Here is a 19,759-nt window from a genome sequence, read left to right as displayed (position 1 = left end):
TGCCTCTTCTGTGATAAGACCTGAGATTCCAGAATTGGATTGATCAGCCATCAATGGACTCTCAAATAGGAGGGCGACATGAAGACGCCCTACTCGTTATTGAGTGACTGCCAAGAAGCGATGACAGCTAGAAGGTCCTGGCCCTTTAGTGTTGCCAGACCACAGGGCAGTTACCCTCTTTGCCCCCTCTGTCGGCAGGCCCGAGTATTGCATTTTACCCATGGTCACCAATGCTGTCTTCATTAACTAAACACTGCTCACTTTTGGCCTCACTTGGTTATAGCTATTACTACTAATAAAACAGTTCTTTTCCAGAGAGGTTGTTAAATCTATGACTCATTCCTAATTACATTAAAATCTCTGGGCATCCTCATTCTGGATAACATGTAAAGGTTCCTCCACGTCAGCGAATTCAAACGGGCATTAACTGATGCAAGAGAAGGTCTAATGTGCTCTGTGTAAAGTGCTGAACTCTGCAGCCCAACACTTAAATTTCCTCAGATTCTTTGCATGATGTCCCTATGCCACGCACTGAATGTTTAATGTGCCTTCTCTCTCTAGTGGCCCTCACAGGGATATGTAACAGAGAAAAGAGAATGCCTGTTCTCTTTTTGATATATGAAGGAAACCTAAAAGATTTGTTTATCTTAAAAAAAAAAAATGCATATTTACATTAGAAATTCAGGTTTTTCCTGTAGTGGAAAAAGCCTGGTGAACTAATGAGAACGGCAGTAATACAGACCCAAGGGAGAGAAAGTTCAGCTATTAAAAGGGGAAAAAAATTAAGTGGACTGTTAATCTTTTTGTAATGTTTTGTTGATATATTTTGCAGAAAAGAAGTATTTTTGTTAGAAATTAACACATATTCTTTTAATTAAGTGAAGACCTCACACAAATACCAGAGATCCTTCAAACCCAGGGAAAAAAAAATCAGACAATGTTTCTAAGATTTCTTAGGTTCAAGAAAGACAAAAAGAAGTTTAAATTTACATCCTTAAGAGATACAAAGGGCACAGACCTATTTCAGGTCTTTTGTCGATCACCTTTAAGAATTTGGAAGAAAGTAGAGGGGCAAAGCAACCCCAAATAATTAATAATCCGAGTATAAGCAAAATTCCTTTTAAGTCCCTGGTAAAAGTTTTGCTAGAAATGACACGGAAAAAATTGAAAATGTAGGCGTACCTCATCCCCATGCATATTAGCAATATACTTGAACTCTGGTATGCCAATGGTATGTTGGTTTGGAAATTTTCCCAGAATAAGAACCCACAGTTCTCTACCTTTAAAAGAGGAAGAGAAAAAGAAATTAAGTGTCAAGTGATACAAACTGGAAAAAAAAAAGTTAGAAATCCCACATATTCTCCCAATTTTTGACCCATCTACCCTTTATATATAAAGTAGATTTTTAATAAACTTCAGAACTGTATCTTGTCTTCAAAGCCCAAGTTAAAAATGTACCGAGCTATTCGTTTGTATAATAATGATAATACGGCTGAAAATGCAGGTATTATTTGGCCAGCTAGACAATTTTCTAAGACATTCTTTTAAATTTGGGTTTATTGAATAAGAGAGAGGTTCTGGGAGAAAACATATTCACACTGTCTCTCTAAGCACTAAGAAAACAAAACAAAAGTTTCCCAAGGGACAGACAAAATATTTCATCATCAGTGAAGTAGGAGCATCATCTTGCAAAATAAAATATAATGAATTGTTTGTAGGACATCTGGAGACACTGGAATAACAAGCACATTTCTGAGTTAAAGACACATCAGAAATTACTCATAAAAAATTAACTATAATGGATCATCTATACCAATAGCTTTTGTTGTTGTTGGGGACCTGTTCTTCCACATTTACTCATGGGCGTGAAATCCAGATCAGGGCCTAGATTATCAAATTTAAGTTGGCTGCCAAAATGTGACCAGATTTAAGGAGTAAAGTAAGATATTCTTCCACTATTTAAAACTACCACCATCTACCTTTCCCTGAAGGTGAAGAGGTGACAGGAAAAACAGATTTGCTGAAACTAAATACACCTCATGGACCTCAGAACTAACCACAATCAAAGCAACCTGTGTAAAATAAGTATAAAACAGTCAAGTACATGTAAATAAATGGACCTGGGAAAAGTGTTTTGTCAACAAAGATTGTGGAGCATCCACAGACAAAGGCTGTGTCTACACTAGCCCCAAACTTCAAAATGGCCACACAAATGGCCATTTCGAAGTCTACTAATGAAGCGCTGAAATGCATATTCAGTGCTTCATTAGCACGCGGGCAGCCACAGCGCTTCGAAATTGATGCGGCTCGCCGCCGCGCAGCTCACCCCAACAGGGCTCTTTTTCGAAAGGACCCTGCCTACTTCGAAGTCCCCTTATTCCCATCTGCTCATGGGAATAAGGGGATTTACTAACATACATACTAACAGATCAGTGGGCCTGCTTTTGCAAAAATTTTTAAATTTATGGATGTTTTAAACCAAAAGCAGCTCCCCATGTAATGTATGACTCTGATACACATTTAACCCTAAATCTGACTTCATCAAAATTGACAGAATATTTTAACACAATCAGCAAATATTTTTGCAACTGCTAGAGCTTCTACTTGAAAATACAGATTGAACTTCTTTAATCCGGAACTCTCTCGTCCTGCACACTCTGCAATCTGGCATGATTTTAGTTAGCTGGATGACCACTTATCATGGGAGTGACCAAGTTTCCCATGGTCCCATAAAGTTTGTTTACAGCCACCAGTCCTGGCTCTCAGTGTTCTGTGCTGTTATTTAGCTCTAATTTATCCTTAAATATCTTCTGAGAGCTCAAGAAGCAGTGGAAGTGTTGGTAAAGTGCTAGACAATACCGACCTCCCATAATCCAGCAAATTCTCTCGTCCGGCACCAGTCAGGTCCTGAGGGTGCCAGGCAAGAGAGGTTCAACCTGTACTAGAGGCATTTTATATTTGTAAATCTTCAAAATCAAGTAAGTTTACTGCATACTTTAAAATGTTTGGCTAATCAGTTGTGTGTTCTAATATCAAATACATTGGGAGATAGGATAATCAGTACCAAAGTGCTTTGCAAACAAGGCTTCTTTGGGAATATGTCAGTATACAATCCCCACCCCCGCAACTATAACCACCCCCTTTGCCCTCCCAAAACCAACCCAATTAAAAAAAAAAGCCAAGAATTCACCAAAATTTTAATTGGGTTAGTATTGTTCAGCCAGATCTATTTATGCGCAGTATGTGCCACGCTTTTTCCTCACAGTTAGTAATAACCATACAAATAGTCCCACTGAAGTCAGTACAACCGCCTTCGGAATAATTAAATGTGAGGACGCTACAGGTTAAAAACTCGACCTATAAGCCAAAATTTTGTTCTGTACATTTGAGGTTGGCAATACTGTATGCTTTTATAGCTATCGATTGCATAATTTGAGTTCCCATATCAAATTGAGAAGATTGCATTTAGTTAAATAATTCAACCTTAAAATAGGATAATATTTAAATAAAAACCTACCATATTGTTATTGTAGGGGAAGGCAGATGCCTCTAATGAAAACAACAGCAACAAATTATTAACTTCAGCTCAATTTTTGTTTGAATAAGGACAGGTGGATTTGGTTCTTAGGATTATTGAAGGGTAAGAAATAAGTTTCTATTGGAAGAGCACTGAAAGGGGAAATACCATTTCCTCATGTCCATCCTCAAGTTTAAATAAAATGCTATGAAAAAGACCTCTTATGGACATCATTACATCTACATACAATATACTCCTGACTTATGCATAGGTTGTGTTCTTAGGCAACCACATGTAAGTCAAATTTCATGTAAGTCAGGACCAGCTGGGGAGAACCTGCCGCCTTTGGGTCCCGGTCCTGTCTGCGACTGGCTCCCTGATCCCGTGAGCGGCGGGGAGCCCAGATCCAGGCACACCAGTGCTGGACAGTTTCCTTGCAACCAGGAACAGTGGGTAACTGAGAACCAGGCAGCAGCCTGGCTCCAGGATCATCTCCACTTGCAGGAGCTGGGAAACTGTCCAGCTCTGTTGTTCCTGGATCTGGGCTCCCTGCCACCCATGGGAACCATGAAACTGACCAGCGCAGCAGCGCTGGTCTCTTTCCCGGCTTCTGCAAGCAGAGGGGAGCCTAGAGCCAGGCTGCCAACTGGTTCCTGGCTCCCCGTCACTCACAATTCTGATTCGAATTATTGCCAGGAACGCCTAAGTGGAAATCATGTAAGTCCGGGTCTACTGTACTCCAAAAACATGCCCAGTTGTGAATCCCAAATAGAGGGAAGCATTTACTCCACATAGCCAGAAATCTAAAACGGTATGACAGCAATGCTGTAGTTCAGAGATTTACTACATCAATGGAAGGATTTTTTTTTTTTTGGTCCATAGCTGTAGTTAACCCATCTCCTCAACAGGTGGTAGTTAAGTTGATAGAAGAATTCTTCCACTAATTTAGCTATAGTGGGGTTAAGTTAACCAAAGCATGTCACACAAGACATGATTTTTTTTTTTCACTTGTCTATGGAATGTAGCTAGGTGCAGGAAAGGCTTACCTAACATCCTGAGATGGACAGTAAGAGAGAGGTAGCCCTGCTAGTCTGTATCTTAACAAAACAAAAAGCAGTCATGTAGCACTTTAAAGACTAACAATTTATTAGGTGATGAGCTTTTGCGGGGCAGACCCACTTCTTCAGATCTGGTCTCAATGGAGATAGCAATTATCTTACACGTTACAGCTTCCATCTCTTTGATATTCATAGTGATTTCAGGCGAGTCACTTAATAGACACACAAAGTAATTTTCGCCCCCCTCCTCCCCAGCCTTCATCCCTCTTCTGCCCTACGTACCTGATTTGTCAGTTTTCATTTCAAGTTTTTTTGTTCGTATCTCTCTGTTGTATAATTGCCATGCCAATTCGCCTTCAGTACTATTTCGAGTAGAGCACTGTCTCCAGATCTGAAGAAGTGGGTCTGCACCACGAAACCTCATCACCTAATAAATTATTTTGTTCGTCTTTGAAGTAACATGATTGCCTTTCCCAGAGACGGGTGGGACTTAAACTCCACCCCGTGTCTCAGCAGGTCTTACTGGCTTGCTTTGGGCACCTAACAATGCCCATTCATTGCACAGGAAGCCTGAACACCTAATTCAAAGTTGTGGATTCACTAGAGCACAGGATATCTAAAAGTTAGGCATTTTAATGCCTAAAATCCTTTGTGACTCTACCAACAAAGAGGTGTCACCACACTGTCAGAAAGGTTAAGGCAGGGTTTCCCAACCTATAGGTCGAGACCCAAACATGGGTCATGATTACATTTCAAAAGGGTTGCAGGCTGGGCTGAGCAGCTCCACAGGTGCCATTCACACCCCTCAAGTGGTTCTCAACTTCTTAATTGGATTAACAGATAGTTAAGACAATCCATTAAATTGAGAACCATTTCAGCTGCAGGGCAGAAAACTGCATAACTGAGGAGCAATGCCCAGCTCAGGTAAGGTGGGGGCCTGAGGCCGAGGTTGGGAGGGAGGGCAGAGCTGATCAGCTCCCTGGCTTCCAGCCTCTGCAGGAGATGGAGTCCCTGCCCAGACCCCAGCAGGGTTCCCCCAGGCCAGCTTCCAGCTGCAGGAGTCGGGGTTCCCCACCAGCCCTGGCCAGGGTTCCTGGGTGTGGCTCTGCCAGCCAGGGCTCTGCCCCAGCTGGCTTCCAGTTGCAGAGATGAGGGCTCCCTCCATGCTGGTTGGGGTTCCTGCAGCTGATGCTACTGGCCAGAGCTCCACGCCCCAGATGACTTCCAGCTTCGGGGCTTCCTGTGCCTCCCCTAGCTCCCTCCAGTCTGTGAGTCACTCCTTGCCCCTGAGCGAGACACGCTTAGCCCCCTTCAGCCCGAGTGACTCCCCTAGCCCCTTCCAGCCCAAGTGTGACTCCCCTAGACTCCTGCAGCCCCTGAGTGACTCCTAACGCCTGAGTATGACTCCCCAGCCCCCTCTAGCCCCCTCCAGCCCGAGCGTGACTCCCCAAGCCCGAGTGTGGGGTTTAAGCCAGGGGGAGCAGCTTGGGGATAAGTGTCTTTCCACCACCACAACCCTGACTAACTATAGTAAATGTTGTGTTATTAACATATTTCCCCTTTTCTATGAAATAACTATTATGAATACATAAACATGAGGGGGCACAATTTTATATTCTTGCCTCAGGTGCAAAATTAGCTCATTACGGCTCTGCTTCCTCTCGCCCCCCTCCCCGGTTTTGAATTGCTGTGGGGGTCACCAAGTCTTCCTGAATTGTCCAAATGGGTCCCCATCTGAAAGAGGTTGGGAACCACTGGGTTAATGAGAGAACTGGAGCTACAAGACGAATGAGGTCATAATAAAAAAAAAAAATATCAGACCAACTTCTATCAGGGAAAGAGAACTTTCACAGAACTCTCCTCAGCTAGAGCTGTTGTGTATTGACCAGGTACCTCACACAATATTTAGACTGCAATAGAGATGTGCTGAAAACAATGGCCATAAAGATCCTATGAATAAACATCAGATTTGGGTCTGCCATTGGAAAAAAACCAAACAACCAGCCAGCCATGAAGTTTTGTTTGTGTTTCAAGGGAAAAAAATCTCTCTGTTGTTCTTCGCTATTGTTGTAAACAGCCTGCGATATTCTGAGAAAATTAGAAGACAGCCTGTACTTAAAACAGCATTTGCTGACAGACCACATTCTGTTGCTGGTGGTATCAGACTTCGAAAGCATCTGCGAATATCTTGGCCTTCAATGTGACAAATATAGCTGCAGTGAAATGACATGGCAATAGAGAATAAATAACAGTTAAAAACATGATTTATAAGGTGGCAGAAGCATGCAACAGCCCTCCATTTTGCTGTAATTGGTATGTTATTGTTTTGCACAGTTGTTTTTAGAAGTGTGTTTATTGGCTTCCCTTGGAGCAAGGTGATAGTATGGCTATTCTTGGTTTTACTGTACTAATTAAATATGACAAAATAACAACACAGGAGCAAGGCCAAGTTCCAATATTAAGGGTGTGGCAACAACTCATCTGTAAGAAATGTCAAAGAATGTAATGCATGAAAATTGGTGCTATGAGCAGATTACTCTGGTTATGTTATTTCAAAAAAGAGCAATACACTTTTGAGTGAAAAATTGTTTGCTCTGAGCAGAGTAAGGCTGTTGAAAGGTAACGAAAACAAGACTGAGTTGGAAATCCTATCACCTGTGCAGTCCTTTGTACAAAATATAAAGGTTCACAGATAAGTACCAGAACTTGGACAAAGACATTGTTAGTATTCTTATGGTTGTTGGATGCAAACAACTTGTTTTATTTCTTACGATGTAAAGGTTCCAAGTATCTCAGTCACTGATATGCTGTAATGCTTGCAATTACTATCAGTTACCAGAGTGACTGCACTCTGACCCCTCCTGATCTTGAGTACACCCTTTTTCGGAAATCAGGCTTCAAGTAATCACATCTCTGGGGCTGTGTCTACACTACAGTTTTGTTTCAAAGGAACATCTTTCGAAAGAGAACATCGAAAGATGCTCTTTCAAAACAGAGTGTCCACGCACACCAGCAGGGACCAAAGGTTTGGTCCGTTCTTTCAAAAGCCCCCAGCACAATTTTGAAAGAGAGCGTCCACACACACCAGGGCGCTCTTTCAAAAGAGCAGGGACAGGAAGTGCCAAGGGCAGGGTCGCTTGGCGGACGAGCCCTTCCAGGGCTGCCGCCTGCCGTCCCATTAAAGGGCTCCCCCCACCGTATCTCAGCCTGCACACTCTGAGGGCCAGCAACCCTGTCCCCAGGCAGCGGGCACGAGAAAGAGACAGACAGACAGACAGCAGAGGTGGCATCCCAGGCCCCATGGGCCCGAGCAGCACCCACCCCCCCATCACAGCAGTAGCCAGTGGCTCTGGGTGGCCACCACAATAGCCACACTCCTAGACACCATCCTCAGGGCGCAACGTCTCCAGCCGGTCCCTCGGGTCATCTGCCGCCTGTGGAGCTTCCCCACAAGCAGCGACTGATGCGACCGGCTGGTGCTGGAGGACCGGGGTGATGACTGGTGGCTACAGAACTTCAGGATGACCAAGGGGACATTCCTGGAGCTGTGCCAGTGGCTCACCCCAGTCCTCCAGCACCAGGACACACAACTGAGGCCAGCACTCCCCCCTGCACAAAAAGGTGGCCATCGCCCTATGGAAGCTGGCCACCCCGGACAGTTACCAATCCATCGGACGCCAGTTCAGGGTGGGCAAAGCCACCATCGGGGCCATCCTTGTTGAAGTAAGCCATGCCCAGCTCACACCTAGGCTGCTTGTGGTGGGCGGGGGGCAGCCTGGTGACAGGAACCATCTGGAGAAGGGCAGGCACCCTGGGCCAGGGGCAGGGACGGGCATGGATGGGCACCCCAGGGCCAGGGGCGAGGATAGGGCTGGGCATGGGCGGGCACCCCGGGGCCAGAGGCGGTGATGGGGACGGGCACGGGTGGGCACCCCGGGGCCAGGGCAGGAGTGGGGACAGGCACGGGTGGGCAAGCCACACCCCACCCCACCCTCACGAGCGCGCCCCCCTACGCCCTGCAGGTCATCCGGGCGATCAACAAGGTGCTCCTGAGGCAGCTGGTGTGAGTCAAGGACCTGGACTACGCCATCCAGGGATTCCAGGAGCTGGGCTTCCCCAACTGCTTTGGGGCCCTGGATGGCACCCACATTGCCGTCTGGGCCCCGGAGTACAGCCACGGGGCCTACATCAATCGCAAGGGCTACCACTCGGTGGTCCTGCAAGCCCTGGTTGACACCAACAGCCGGTTCGAGGACATCTATGTGGGCAAGGGTCTTCAGGAACTCAGGGCTAGGACATCATATGGCCGAGGGGACCTTCATCCCCTGGCGGCAGCTCACACGACGAAGCCGCCCTGCATCTTGGCGGACGCGGTCTAACCTCTGCAGGCTTGGCTGATGTGGCCATACACCGGGCACACCCAGCCGAGCCAGGACCTTTTTAACGAGTGGCTGAATCGTGCCCAGAACACTGTGGAGCGGGCATTCGGCTGCCTCAAGGGCCATTTTAGATGCCTCTACACCAGGTTAGAGGCGGGCCTCCCCAACGTCCCGGCGGTGGTTGGGGCCTGCTGCACCCTCCATAACCTGGTGGAGGCGAAACACAAGCCCTATATGCAGAGGTGGGCCGCCAAAGTGGGGCATGGACACGAACAGCCCCCTGCTGCCCTGTGTCACCAGGCCCAGCAGGACAGGGTGCGTGTAAGGGAGACCTGAGCCAGGCCTTTGAGCGGGGGCCACGGTAACCGACCCCACACTGCATACTCCCCCCCATCCTGCACACACTCCCCCCCGCACCTGTACTCTGCGTGCACGTGCACGTGCACGCGCACGCACACACACCAGCACCCATGCATAGGTGACACAGGTTAAAACATAAAAATAAACTATTTACTCAAGAACTGTGCCCCTCATTTTCTAGGGGGAGCTATATACATGTAGGGGGAGGGTAAGTGGGGAGAACTATTTACATGCGAGGGGGGAGGGTGAAAAGGGAGAACTATTTACATGGCAGAGGGGAGGGTGGACGGGGGGCCGGGGGCCTCACCCCTCCAGGGGGCTCGATGGCTGGGAGCCCTGTCGCAGCCCCCTTCCTCGCCAGGGCTGGGCCAGACTGGGGCCGGTGGCACAGGGAGGTAGGGGTGTGGCTCGGGTGTGGTCCCTGTGCCTGTGTCGGGCTTGGCACGGGAGGGGGGAGGAGGGGCGCGGGGGCTTGGCCTCCACCTGGCCAGCAGGCTGTGGGCCAGGCGGATAAGGCTGGCCAGGGGGAGGTGGGGAGGGAGCAGGGCCTCCAGGTCGGCCTCCTCAGGGGGGCAGGGGGCTGTGGGATTGGAGCCGGGGTCGGGGGGAACTGCTGGGAGGGAGGGGGCATGCGGGTGCGGGAGTGACCTGCGATGGAGTGGCAGCAGGGGCCAGGTGGCCAACCATGGCCTGGGTGAGGCCGTCCATGTTGGACCCCACCTGGTCCCATCCCTGCTGCTCCATGGCAAGCCATTCCCACACGACACCTGCCAGCTCCCACAGGGTGGCCTTGTGGGCCGTGTCCCCTGCCTCCTCCTCCCTGGCCTGGTGTCGCCGACGGAGGGACCGATGGCGGCCCTGTGCTGTTCCAGCCCGAGGCCTGGGCCGCTCCCCCTCGCCCTCAGTGGTGGGGCTCCCCGGGCCTGTCACAGGGCTGGTCCAGCTGCTGGCTGCTGGAGCTGTGGAGACAAAAGGGGAGAGGAACAGGCCATTAGTCCCAGTGAGGGACCCCCTGAAGCCACCCAGCTGTCCTGCCTACCCCATGCCAGCGGTCCTGCAGGGATTGCATCCGGGGTTCCCCATCTGGGGTGCGGTAGCGCTGGCTCTCCTCTGCCTCCCTCGGTCCCTCTGCGACCTGGCGGCCCGTGGTACTGTCCGGCCCTCAGGGTGCTGGGTGCCACACATCAGCCCTCTGAGATGGGGATGTTGGCTGTGGCCACCCCAGGTGGGACTGCACGCCCCCCTCTGGCCCCGCGGCAACCAGTGTGCACAGTACTTACCTGTGGGTCCCTCCAGGAACTCGGGCAAGGAACGGCTGGAGGGGGCCAAGCTGGATGGGCCCAAGGGGACATCGATGATCATCGTCATCACTGGTGTCCTGGATCCTGGGGGTCGCCTGCGGGTGGCCAGTGGTCCGGGCCAGTCCTTCCCATCAGTCCCCATCCCCGTCTCCTCCGGCTCAGCTGAGGGGGCGGCAGTGTCCATGTACACGGCTGGGGGGTCCAGACTCCTTGGGCCCAAGGAGGCGGTCAAGTTCTTGGAAGTAGGGGCAGCTGGTGGGTGCTGCCTCTGACCGCCTGGCCGTGTCCCAAGCCCGACAGTAGGCCTGCTGGAGCTCCTTCACATTTGACCTCACCCGGTCTGGGGTCCAGGTGGGGTGACCCCGGTCAGTGAGGCCCCTTTTCCAGGTGCTCAAAGGCAGGGGTGTTTCGGTGCCGGGCCCCCATCAGCTGCAGGGCCTCCTCATCTTCCCACAGGGCAAGGAGGTCCTGCAGCTCGGCCTCTGTCCAGGAAGGGGCCTGACGTTTGTGAGGGCTGGCTTCCCTCCTGGGAGGACGGGAGTCCTGGCTGCTGGCCATGGTGCCGGAGGTGCTGCTGCTTCCCCTGGGGCGTCGTGGCTGGGAGCTGTGTGGACAACAGCGTGGGCTCCCTGCTGCCTGCACGCTCTCAGCTTCCTGCCTGAGGGCTTCTGGGAGCCTGCGTGCTGAAAGGCGGCTGGACGCTGGAGCCATAGAGCTCTGCTTGTGCTGTGAGTGGCGCTGCCACCTGCCAGCTGATCGCGGCCAAGGAGGACCCGTTCTTTCGAAAGATTGGGCCACGGAGCATCTACACTTGTTCTCTTTCAAAATTATCTTTCGAAGGAGGGCGCTTTTCCCATCCCGGGAGTGGAGGACCAACTGCGAAAGAACGGGGGAGCTCCTTCGAAGTTAATTTCGAAAGAGCGCCATGTCAGTGCAGACGCGCCGCAGCTTCTTTCGAAAGAACTCGGTCTTCCGATCCTGATTTCAAATGTATTTGCTAGTGTAGACGCACCCTGGGGAACAGGGGGAATCCTGAGATTCTCTAGCCTCAGACAAGGTCTCAGGCTGCAGTCCTCTGGTATTAATTATGATTACCTGAGTTCTGGTGTCTATCCGTAGTTTTGTTCTTCAAGAGCAGTGCTAAGTGGCCTCCACTGACCAGACAGCCTTCACAAAGCAAATCACTATTCGTTTAGGACCAAAAACTCCTGAAGAAAAATATTTTAAAATATTAAAATGTAGGTCTCTGTGCCTGCCTGTCTTCCTTAAGGGTTACCATTGCCTGGCAGGCGCAGCTGCTTCCGACACTACTCCAGGGTTTCTCTGTCCTTTTTAGTCACTGACGTTGGCCATTTTTCCCATACAAAAATCGCATTGCAGAATACAGGCTCTCGCTTCTGTTGCCAAAAGGCTGCTTTCGTTGAGAAAACTTGGTAGTGCAGACACACCCCTTGTAAGTCCGCAGTCACTCCTCACTCTCTCCAGAATACCTTTTTAAACCATTTAGCTCTCTAGATCCCAGCCAGGGCAGGACATACCTTACTGCTTGTTTTCCCTACAGGCCCTGTTAAACTAAATACAGACAGTCCCCGACTTATGAACACATCAACTTGCGACCATTGGTACTTATGACCAACCTCCAGCTCACCCCCACACGTGCCCCGGATCACCTCCCCCAGCAGGCAGCTCCAGCCACATGCCTAGGGATCCCCTTCAACCCCCACAGACCAGGCTCCGACCCCTGTGCCCCAAACCCCCCCCACACCCGTGCCTCAACCCCTTTGTGGCACCAGATCAAGCGCAGCGCTCCAGCCTGCCCCCCACTCAAGCATTCTGCTCCAGTGCACCCCTATTCAACCCCTCCCCCTCCTGGCTCAACCCACCCCCGCAGCCTCAGCTCTCCCTCCCATGCCTGGGGCTCCAACCCCCCTTCACTCAACCACCCCGCCCAGCTCAACCTTTCCCTCCTGCGCCCCCAGCTCATACCATCCCACTCCCCGCACTTGGAGCTCCGACTGGCAGCTGCTGTCTGTGTACGCAGGGGTCCTATCCCCCCTGCCAGCTCAACCCCCCACCCTGGTTCACCCCGTTCAACCCCACCCTCTGTCCAGCTCAACCCTCCTCATCCCCAGCTGACCCCCCCCGCCCAGCATGCGCAGGGCTCCAGCTGTCAGCGGCTGCAGGCGAATGAGGCTCTACCCCCCACCCCAGCTAACCCCCTCTGCCCCAGTTCACCCTGTTCAACCCCCCACAAGCCCCCACGGCCCCAGCTCACTCTCCCCGGCACATGGGGCTTTGGCGTCAACCTGCACCCGGGGCTTCCATCCCCCAGCACATGGGGCTCCAGCTCCAACCTCCTACCCACCACCCCTGCAGCCCTGGCTCCAACCCCCTGGTTGGGCTCAACCCCTGCCCCAACCCCCTGCGAGCCCCAGCTCAACTGCACCCTCCCACCACCCCTGCCACCCTAACCCACTTCAGGTTTAACCCTCCTGCCCCTCCCGGGGCCCAAACCCATGACCCCCAAGCCCTCCCCGATTTACACAAAATTGAAGGTACGCAAGGGTTATGTGGAATATAATCCTCATGTACCTGGAGGGATTATAGTATAAGGGTATTTCCAATTTACAACCAAATCGAGTTACAACCAGGTGTTCGGAACGTAACCTGTTCGTAAGTCGGGGACTTTCTGTACACTCACTTGGGGAAATAGCAAATAGTCACTGTACCTACACTGGGTTTCACTCATATGGCATTCATGAAATTACCACACAGCAATTCCATGCACAGCAACATTTTAGGATTGTCCATTCTGACTCCAAAGGGAGACAGTCATGTGCTTCAGTGTTTGGTATGTCTCAGCGTTCTAAATACTGTAGTTTTATATTCTGTTTGATTATGAGGGGTCCATGCCTAGAATAATTCTGATTCTTTAGAGCAAGGGTGGCTAAATTTACTGACTCTTTGAGCTGCGTGTGATAATCTTTGTAAGTGTGAGAGCTGGGCATGCCGGCCAGGGCTCCAGCTCTGCACCCCAACCCTCTGCAGGGCAGAAGTCCTAAGGCCCAGCACCTCACCACTAGGCAGAAGCCCATTTTCCAACTCCAGTCTGGTAGATAGAGAATGTGGGGAGGGGGGAACTCCGTGAGACACTCTAACTGTACAAATGCTGCCTGTGGCTCACAAGTTTGTCATCCCCTGCTTTAGAGTAACAGGCCATTGCACTGATGGACAGATCGTTGCCCCCAAATATTCACACAGGTCACACAGATGTTGGCACAAATGCCAGTTATTACACCCATACTAAGTATGTCCTTAAACACCTAACAGCAGTAAAAACTGCTTGCATGCCATACAATTGCTGCAGTAGGAGACTGAGATTCAGGTTTGTTTTAAAACATGGTTTCAGTATAATATTCAATGCCACCAAGAAGCAATGGCTGTTGATGGGAAAAGAACATCACTGTGACACAGAAAAGGCCAGTTAAGGCTGAACAGGATCTCCGCGTCATGTACAATAAAAAGCCTTGTATCTCTGTTTTACACAGCCTATAAGTGAGCAATTTTGCTTCTGGACTTGCCAGTTGCTGGAAAAAAACAATCCACTTTTACAATTAAGGAGTTCTTATGCCAACACGTGAAGTATCCAACAACACATAGCAGCATCTGAAACTGCTGTTACATGTAAGTACAGAAAAATTGCTAAGGGCAAAACTTATTATCATTAAATTTCAGACACGTGCAACTAAAAAAAATAGTGATAAAATGCTGACAAGTGAAGACTGTTCATGTTGAGCACAAATGAGGTGCAACAGGGTTAGAATGAGTTTGAACATAGCACTTCAATTAGCAGATTAACATGAAGTTTCGTATTACTCCATGAGTAACACAGGCATATACCTACACATTGTACTTTCTCCTGGAATCTTTAGTGCTAAATGAACCGTAATTACAGATGCCTCAAATGTCACAGATCTATGCCAGACAATTTCAACACCCTAATGAATGGTTAGCAAAGCTCTCTGGGGAACAAATTATTTCCTGTACACAACCATTCTATTAGAACTCAATAATATCTAGAACAACCTTTTTTTTAAAACAGGAAACACGAAGTTCAATGCAGCATCACAAACACATGGGTCATACGAATCCAGATGCCGTTTGTCCCTATTTAGTAAAATTTTGTGCAAATGACAAGAGAAATTTGTTTTTAAATTGGAATTTTAAAAATCAAATCCGTAAGTCTTAAATAAGTACATTAGAAACAAAGCCCTTTTAATCTGAACAGCTGCTCTAAGATTCTGTCATTGAAACAAGAAACATGATCACATTCTTAAGTATTAATGACAATCTTTTAGCAAAGTGTCTTTAACAACTTCTACAATAACTAAATTTGAAGCACGATGGCTGCCTACGACAAATGGTGGGACAGCTCCTTGTCACTCTCAGAGACACTTTCTAACGTCCTTTGTTTCCCTTTGACTTTGAGATATCAGTCTGAGGCAGTGTGCATCAAAGTGTGCTTTGTACTTTAACCTAGTTTTCGGCTGCCAGATGGGAAAAGTATTCACTGCACAACTGGCAAGATTAACAAGTCTTATAGAGCAAATGTTTACAACAAATTAAAAGCCAAATTGCATAGGGTAAGAAATAAAACACAAGTCATCCGCTGTGCAGAGGTGGGTTATAATAGTAAAAGGCCCTGAACCTAGTTAATAATTATTTGTCGTAACCCACCTTGCCTGGATACATGTGGTGGGAAGATTACTACAGGTTGACCCTCTCTAATCTGGCATTCTCTGGTCCAGCAGAATCTGTGGTGAGGCATGATTTTAGTTAGCCAGATGCCCACTTATCATGGGTGTGGCCAAGTTTCCCACAGTTCCATAAAGTGTTGACAGCCACCAGTCCTGGCTCTTGGTGTTCTGTGCTGTTATTTAGCTCTAATTTACCCCTAAATAATCAGAGAGGTGGCCGTGTTAGTCTGTATCTTAACAAAACAAAACAAAAAAAAGCAGTCCTGTAGCACTTTAAAGACTAACCAAAAAAATGTATTAGATGATGAGCTTTCATGGGCAGACCCACTTCTTCGAACGTGGAATATTCCCTAAATGGCACCTTGGATCTGAATAGATGTCAGGGGAAGTTCAACCAGGTTTGTGACGGAAATTAATATTTGCACAAGAAATTATTTTAAGAGGGAAAACTGGCTTCCTGAAGAGAGAGCTCAGGTTGCAGTCCCTCTAGCACAGAGGCCCTCAACTCTTCCAGACTTTCAGGAGGCTGATTTGTATTTTGTACCCCCAACTTACATGGCACTTAGAAACTACTTGCTTACAACAATCAGACATAAAAATGCAAATGTGTCACAGCACACAAATACTGAAAATTGTTTATTTTCTCATTTTTACCATAGAATTATAAAGTAAATCAACTGAACATAAATACTGTACTTGAATTTCAGTGTATAGTACATGTGACAGTAGAAACAAATCATCATCTCTTTGAGGGGGTGGCCAACCAGTTAGATTTGAAGAGCCAAAATAGCAGTGGATAGTGTGCATAGAGCCACATATTATATAATCTATTTTTAGCCAGCTATCTAAATAGAGACATAAAAATATAGACACACAGACAAAAATAAATATATCATGTGGCTCAGTGCCCTCCCTTCCCCAGAACCAGGCACCCCCAGCCCCAACATTCTAACTAAAATCCCCCTCCCCTCCACTGATCCAGGCACCCCCAGTCCCCTGCTCTAACACAATCCCCCACCCTCCTCCAGAGCCAGGCACACACAACCCACCTCCCCACCTCTAACTGAACACCTTCCTGCAGAGCCAGGCACCGCCCACCTTGCTCTCACTCAATGCCCTCCCTAGAGCCAGGCAGCCTCATCTCCACCTCTCTCTGCTCTGACTCAATGCCCTCTCTGGAGCTGCCATCTCTGCAGGCACACATTTCTCCCACCAAGTGCTGGGGCGCACGCACAGAGCGGTGGACAGCATGCCCAGAGCGCGGCTCCAAGGAGGAGCCGCCTTTAATAGCTCAAAGAGCCACAAGCTGACTACCCTGGTCTATATGAAATTTTAGTTTGTACCGACCTTCTTAGTGCTTTCTGCATAGCCTGTTGTAAAACTGGGCATATATTCACACGAATCTCCCCGGAAGACCTCTGCGTATTGTGGATAAGAACTACTTCTCTAAAAATCTGGGCTATGGTGTCATTCATTTACCCGTTCGTCAACCCTCTGCACAGAGCCCACTAGGCCTTCAGGGACTTGTGTACTCATTCGTGGTCACTAATTTGTCTATGGATATCTAGAGAGATCGCTCTACCTGAATTAGGTAATCCTGGAGCAGTGGTTCTCATCTTGCAGCCCAATTAGCCCACAGCTGGAGCCCAACTGTGCGCTAAAAAAATTCAAATTTTACCACTCCAGTTTGGCATGGGGTAGGGCTGGCTGAGGGGGAAAACAGCGAGAGGCAGCCCTGCTGGAGTGCTCCTCCCAGCAGCTATCTGGTGAGCGCCACTGGGGTCATGATGCAGGAGATGAGGAGAGTGAGGCTGAGAGGAGGCTCAGGTGTGGGAGCTAGGAGTGTGCAGGGGTACTGCAGCACCCCCAGATTTTATGTGAGTCTCCGCTTCTGGACCTGTACTTAGGGCTCTGATCCTGGCCTCATGGTGGGGTCCCAGTGGATGGAATGAAGCCCTATTTTCATGCCCTTTTCAGCCATCCTGCTGCCTTTGTTCCACTCCCACCATGCTGTGCCACTTGGGACCCAGAGCCTGCCTCCTGATCTGCTGGCCAGGGGCTGATGTCAGGGTGTCCCCCCAACTCCCACCCATCATGTCCCCAGGTGAGGACACCACACCCATTGCAATAGCTCATGAAGTAGGGTCCCAGTTGTCCAGTTTTCAGCTGGAATGCCCGGTCAAAAAGAGATCCTCTTGGCTCCGATTGGCCCTGCTGATTGGGCTATTAAATGTCCAGTCAGCAACACAGTGGGGTATGGCAGGCTCCATTCTGACCTTGGATTCATGTGGCTCCCCATAAGCAGCCAGCACTCCTGTGCACTGCCCTTCCCCCGAACACCAGCTCTTCAGATACCACAGGCCATGACCTGGGGCTAAGGGAGCCGCCAGGGTGGTGCCTATGGGTGAGAGCAGCACGCAGTGCCCCCCATCCACCCTTCTGTCTGGGAGCTGGACCTGCCATCCACTGCCAGAAGCTGCCTGAGGAAAGTGCCACCAAGCCAGTGCCTGCACTGCAAAACATCCTCCCACATGCCTATCCCATGCTCCAGGCACGAGCCCCATTCCACTCCCAAATGCTTTCCCAGAGCCATCAGCTCCAATCTCCAAGTGGAGCCCTCACCCTCCTCCGAAACCACAACCACCTGTTCCAGCCCTGAGCACCCTCCCACATACAAACCCTCATCCCTGGCCTCACCCCATGCCCTGCCATGGCCCTCACCCCCTTCCTATGCCCAGTTCCCTGTCCCCAATGGGCAAGTGAGCATGGGTGGAGGAGAAGAGTGACTGGGGTCAGGGCAAGGGGGTTTGGTTTTCTGCAAACCAAGTGGGCAATCCCATCCTGGAGCTGCCCCCATTGTGCCACCTGGAGACTGAGCACATGGCCAGTTCCTCAGCAGCAGCACCATTTCCTCAGACAGCCCCTCCCTCCACCCTCAGTTACTCCCCTCCTGGCACACAGCCCCAAGCTAACCCACCCTAAGGGGGGATGCATGAGGGGCTCGCAGGAGTCACATGCCTGTGGAATTCACTGTCAGCACCGTGCCACCTCCAGACGAAGAAGTGGGTGGGGTGAAGCAGGGGGAGGGGGCATGGGCAGAGCAGGGGCAGAGAAGGGGATAGGGATTAGGGGGAGCTGTGGTACGTGGCCAGTGCTCCCTCCCACCCTGGAATCCCTCTCCAACAGTCACCATTGCCTCGCCTGGACTCTGAGCTACACCTGGCCTTCATGCACCTATGCCCACCTGCACCCTGAGCTACTGCCCTGTCTGCACACAGCCCCCACCTACACCTTTCCCTGCACACTAAGCTACCCCTACTTGGGCCCTGAGTGGTTTTCAAACTTTTCACCTGAGCCTCCACTTTGCATTATAATTTTTATTTGTCTCCCACTGTCCCATTATCTGCAGAATGACTAGTCTCCAGGTGCTAAAGCAGACCCTGGAATCATGGTTAAGGCTGCTTCTCCCAAATCTGAAATGACGCACTTGCTCTGATCCCCAAGGGACTTAGATGTTGCACAACTGAGCATTGCAACACCTAACTTTCAGGTGCCTAGAAAGTCACAGGAACATCACTCTGAGACTTAGGTAGGAGATAGGAATCCAAATGTGTGCCTGGGCTCCCCCCTTCCCTGTGTGTGTGTGTGTATGTGTGGTTGGGCTCCCCCCTTCCCTCTGGGTGTGGGTGGGGGCTAGGCTCCCCCCACTTCCCTCTAGGGGTGTGCACATGTACACCCACTTTAAAAAGGCCTCAATTAGTAACTGATGGGTGCAGTGCCATAGTGACACACATCTGAGTAAGTATCAGAGCGGGAGCCGAGTTAGTCCGTACCTTTAAAAACAAGAAGTCCTGTAGCACGTCATAGACTAACAGATATTTTGGAGCATCAGCTTTCATGAGCAAAGACCCGCTTCGTCAGATGCACGAGTGGGGGTTCCAGAAGAGGGTCTAAATGTGTAGGCTCAGGAAAAGGAGGGAGTCCCAGTCAAAAGGAGGGCCAGAGTTTACAAGGTCAGTTCAGTCACATAGGATGTGGCCCATTATCAGTAGCTAATATGGAGGTGTGAACATCAAGAGAGGAGAATCTGCTTTTGTAATTGGTCAGGCACTCCCAGTCTGGTACTAGTACTGGTGGGAGTTTTGAGGATTGCAATGATTAAACCCCTAAATACTTCTGTGAATTAAGGCTTGTGCAAGGGCCTTTCCATATGAACAGGAGGTCATCAAGATTTCACCATCCTCCTTTGTTAGCCCTCTGCTAGTTCAATATCTTTAATTACACTGTGTGGCCGTTTCTACACAGGCCACTTCCTTCAGAAGTGGCATGCTAATACAGGGAGTGAAAGATGCTAATGACGCATGGATGCAAATTCCCTGCGCCTCAT

The 19,759-nt window shown here is 49.6% G+C and overlaps 1 protein-coding gene across 3 annotated transcripts in view; it reads right to left on the bottom strand.

Annotated features, from left to right (window-relative positions):
* CPM (carboxypeptidase M) overlaps positions 1-19,759 on the bottom strand; it is a 75,689-nt gene that overhangs the window by 37,057 nt on the left and 18,873 nt on the right. Inside the window, exon 3 of one of the 3 annotated variants that reach the window (XM_075013143.1) lies at positions 1,183-1,280. The exons of 1 other annotated variant lie outside the window; for it this stretch is intronic. In XM_075013143.1, coding sequence (XP_074869244.1) covers positions 1,183-1,280 — 98 coding nt within the window. Of the gene's footprint in view, positions 1-1,182; positions 1,281-19,759 lie in introns of those variants that run through there. One more of the 3 variants, XM_075013163.1, reaches the window with a different exon arrangement.

This window comes from Carettochelys insculpta, chromosome 1, assembly GCF_033958435.1.
Source record: "Carettochelys insculpta isolate YL-2023 chromosome 1, ASM3395843v1, whole genome shotgun sequence".
Classification (NCBI taxonomy): Eukaryota; Metazoa; Chordata; order Testudines; family Carettochelyidae; genus Carettochelys; species Carettochelys insculpta.
This window is presented reverse-complemented; position numbering and strand designations above follow the sequence as displayed.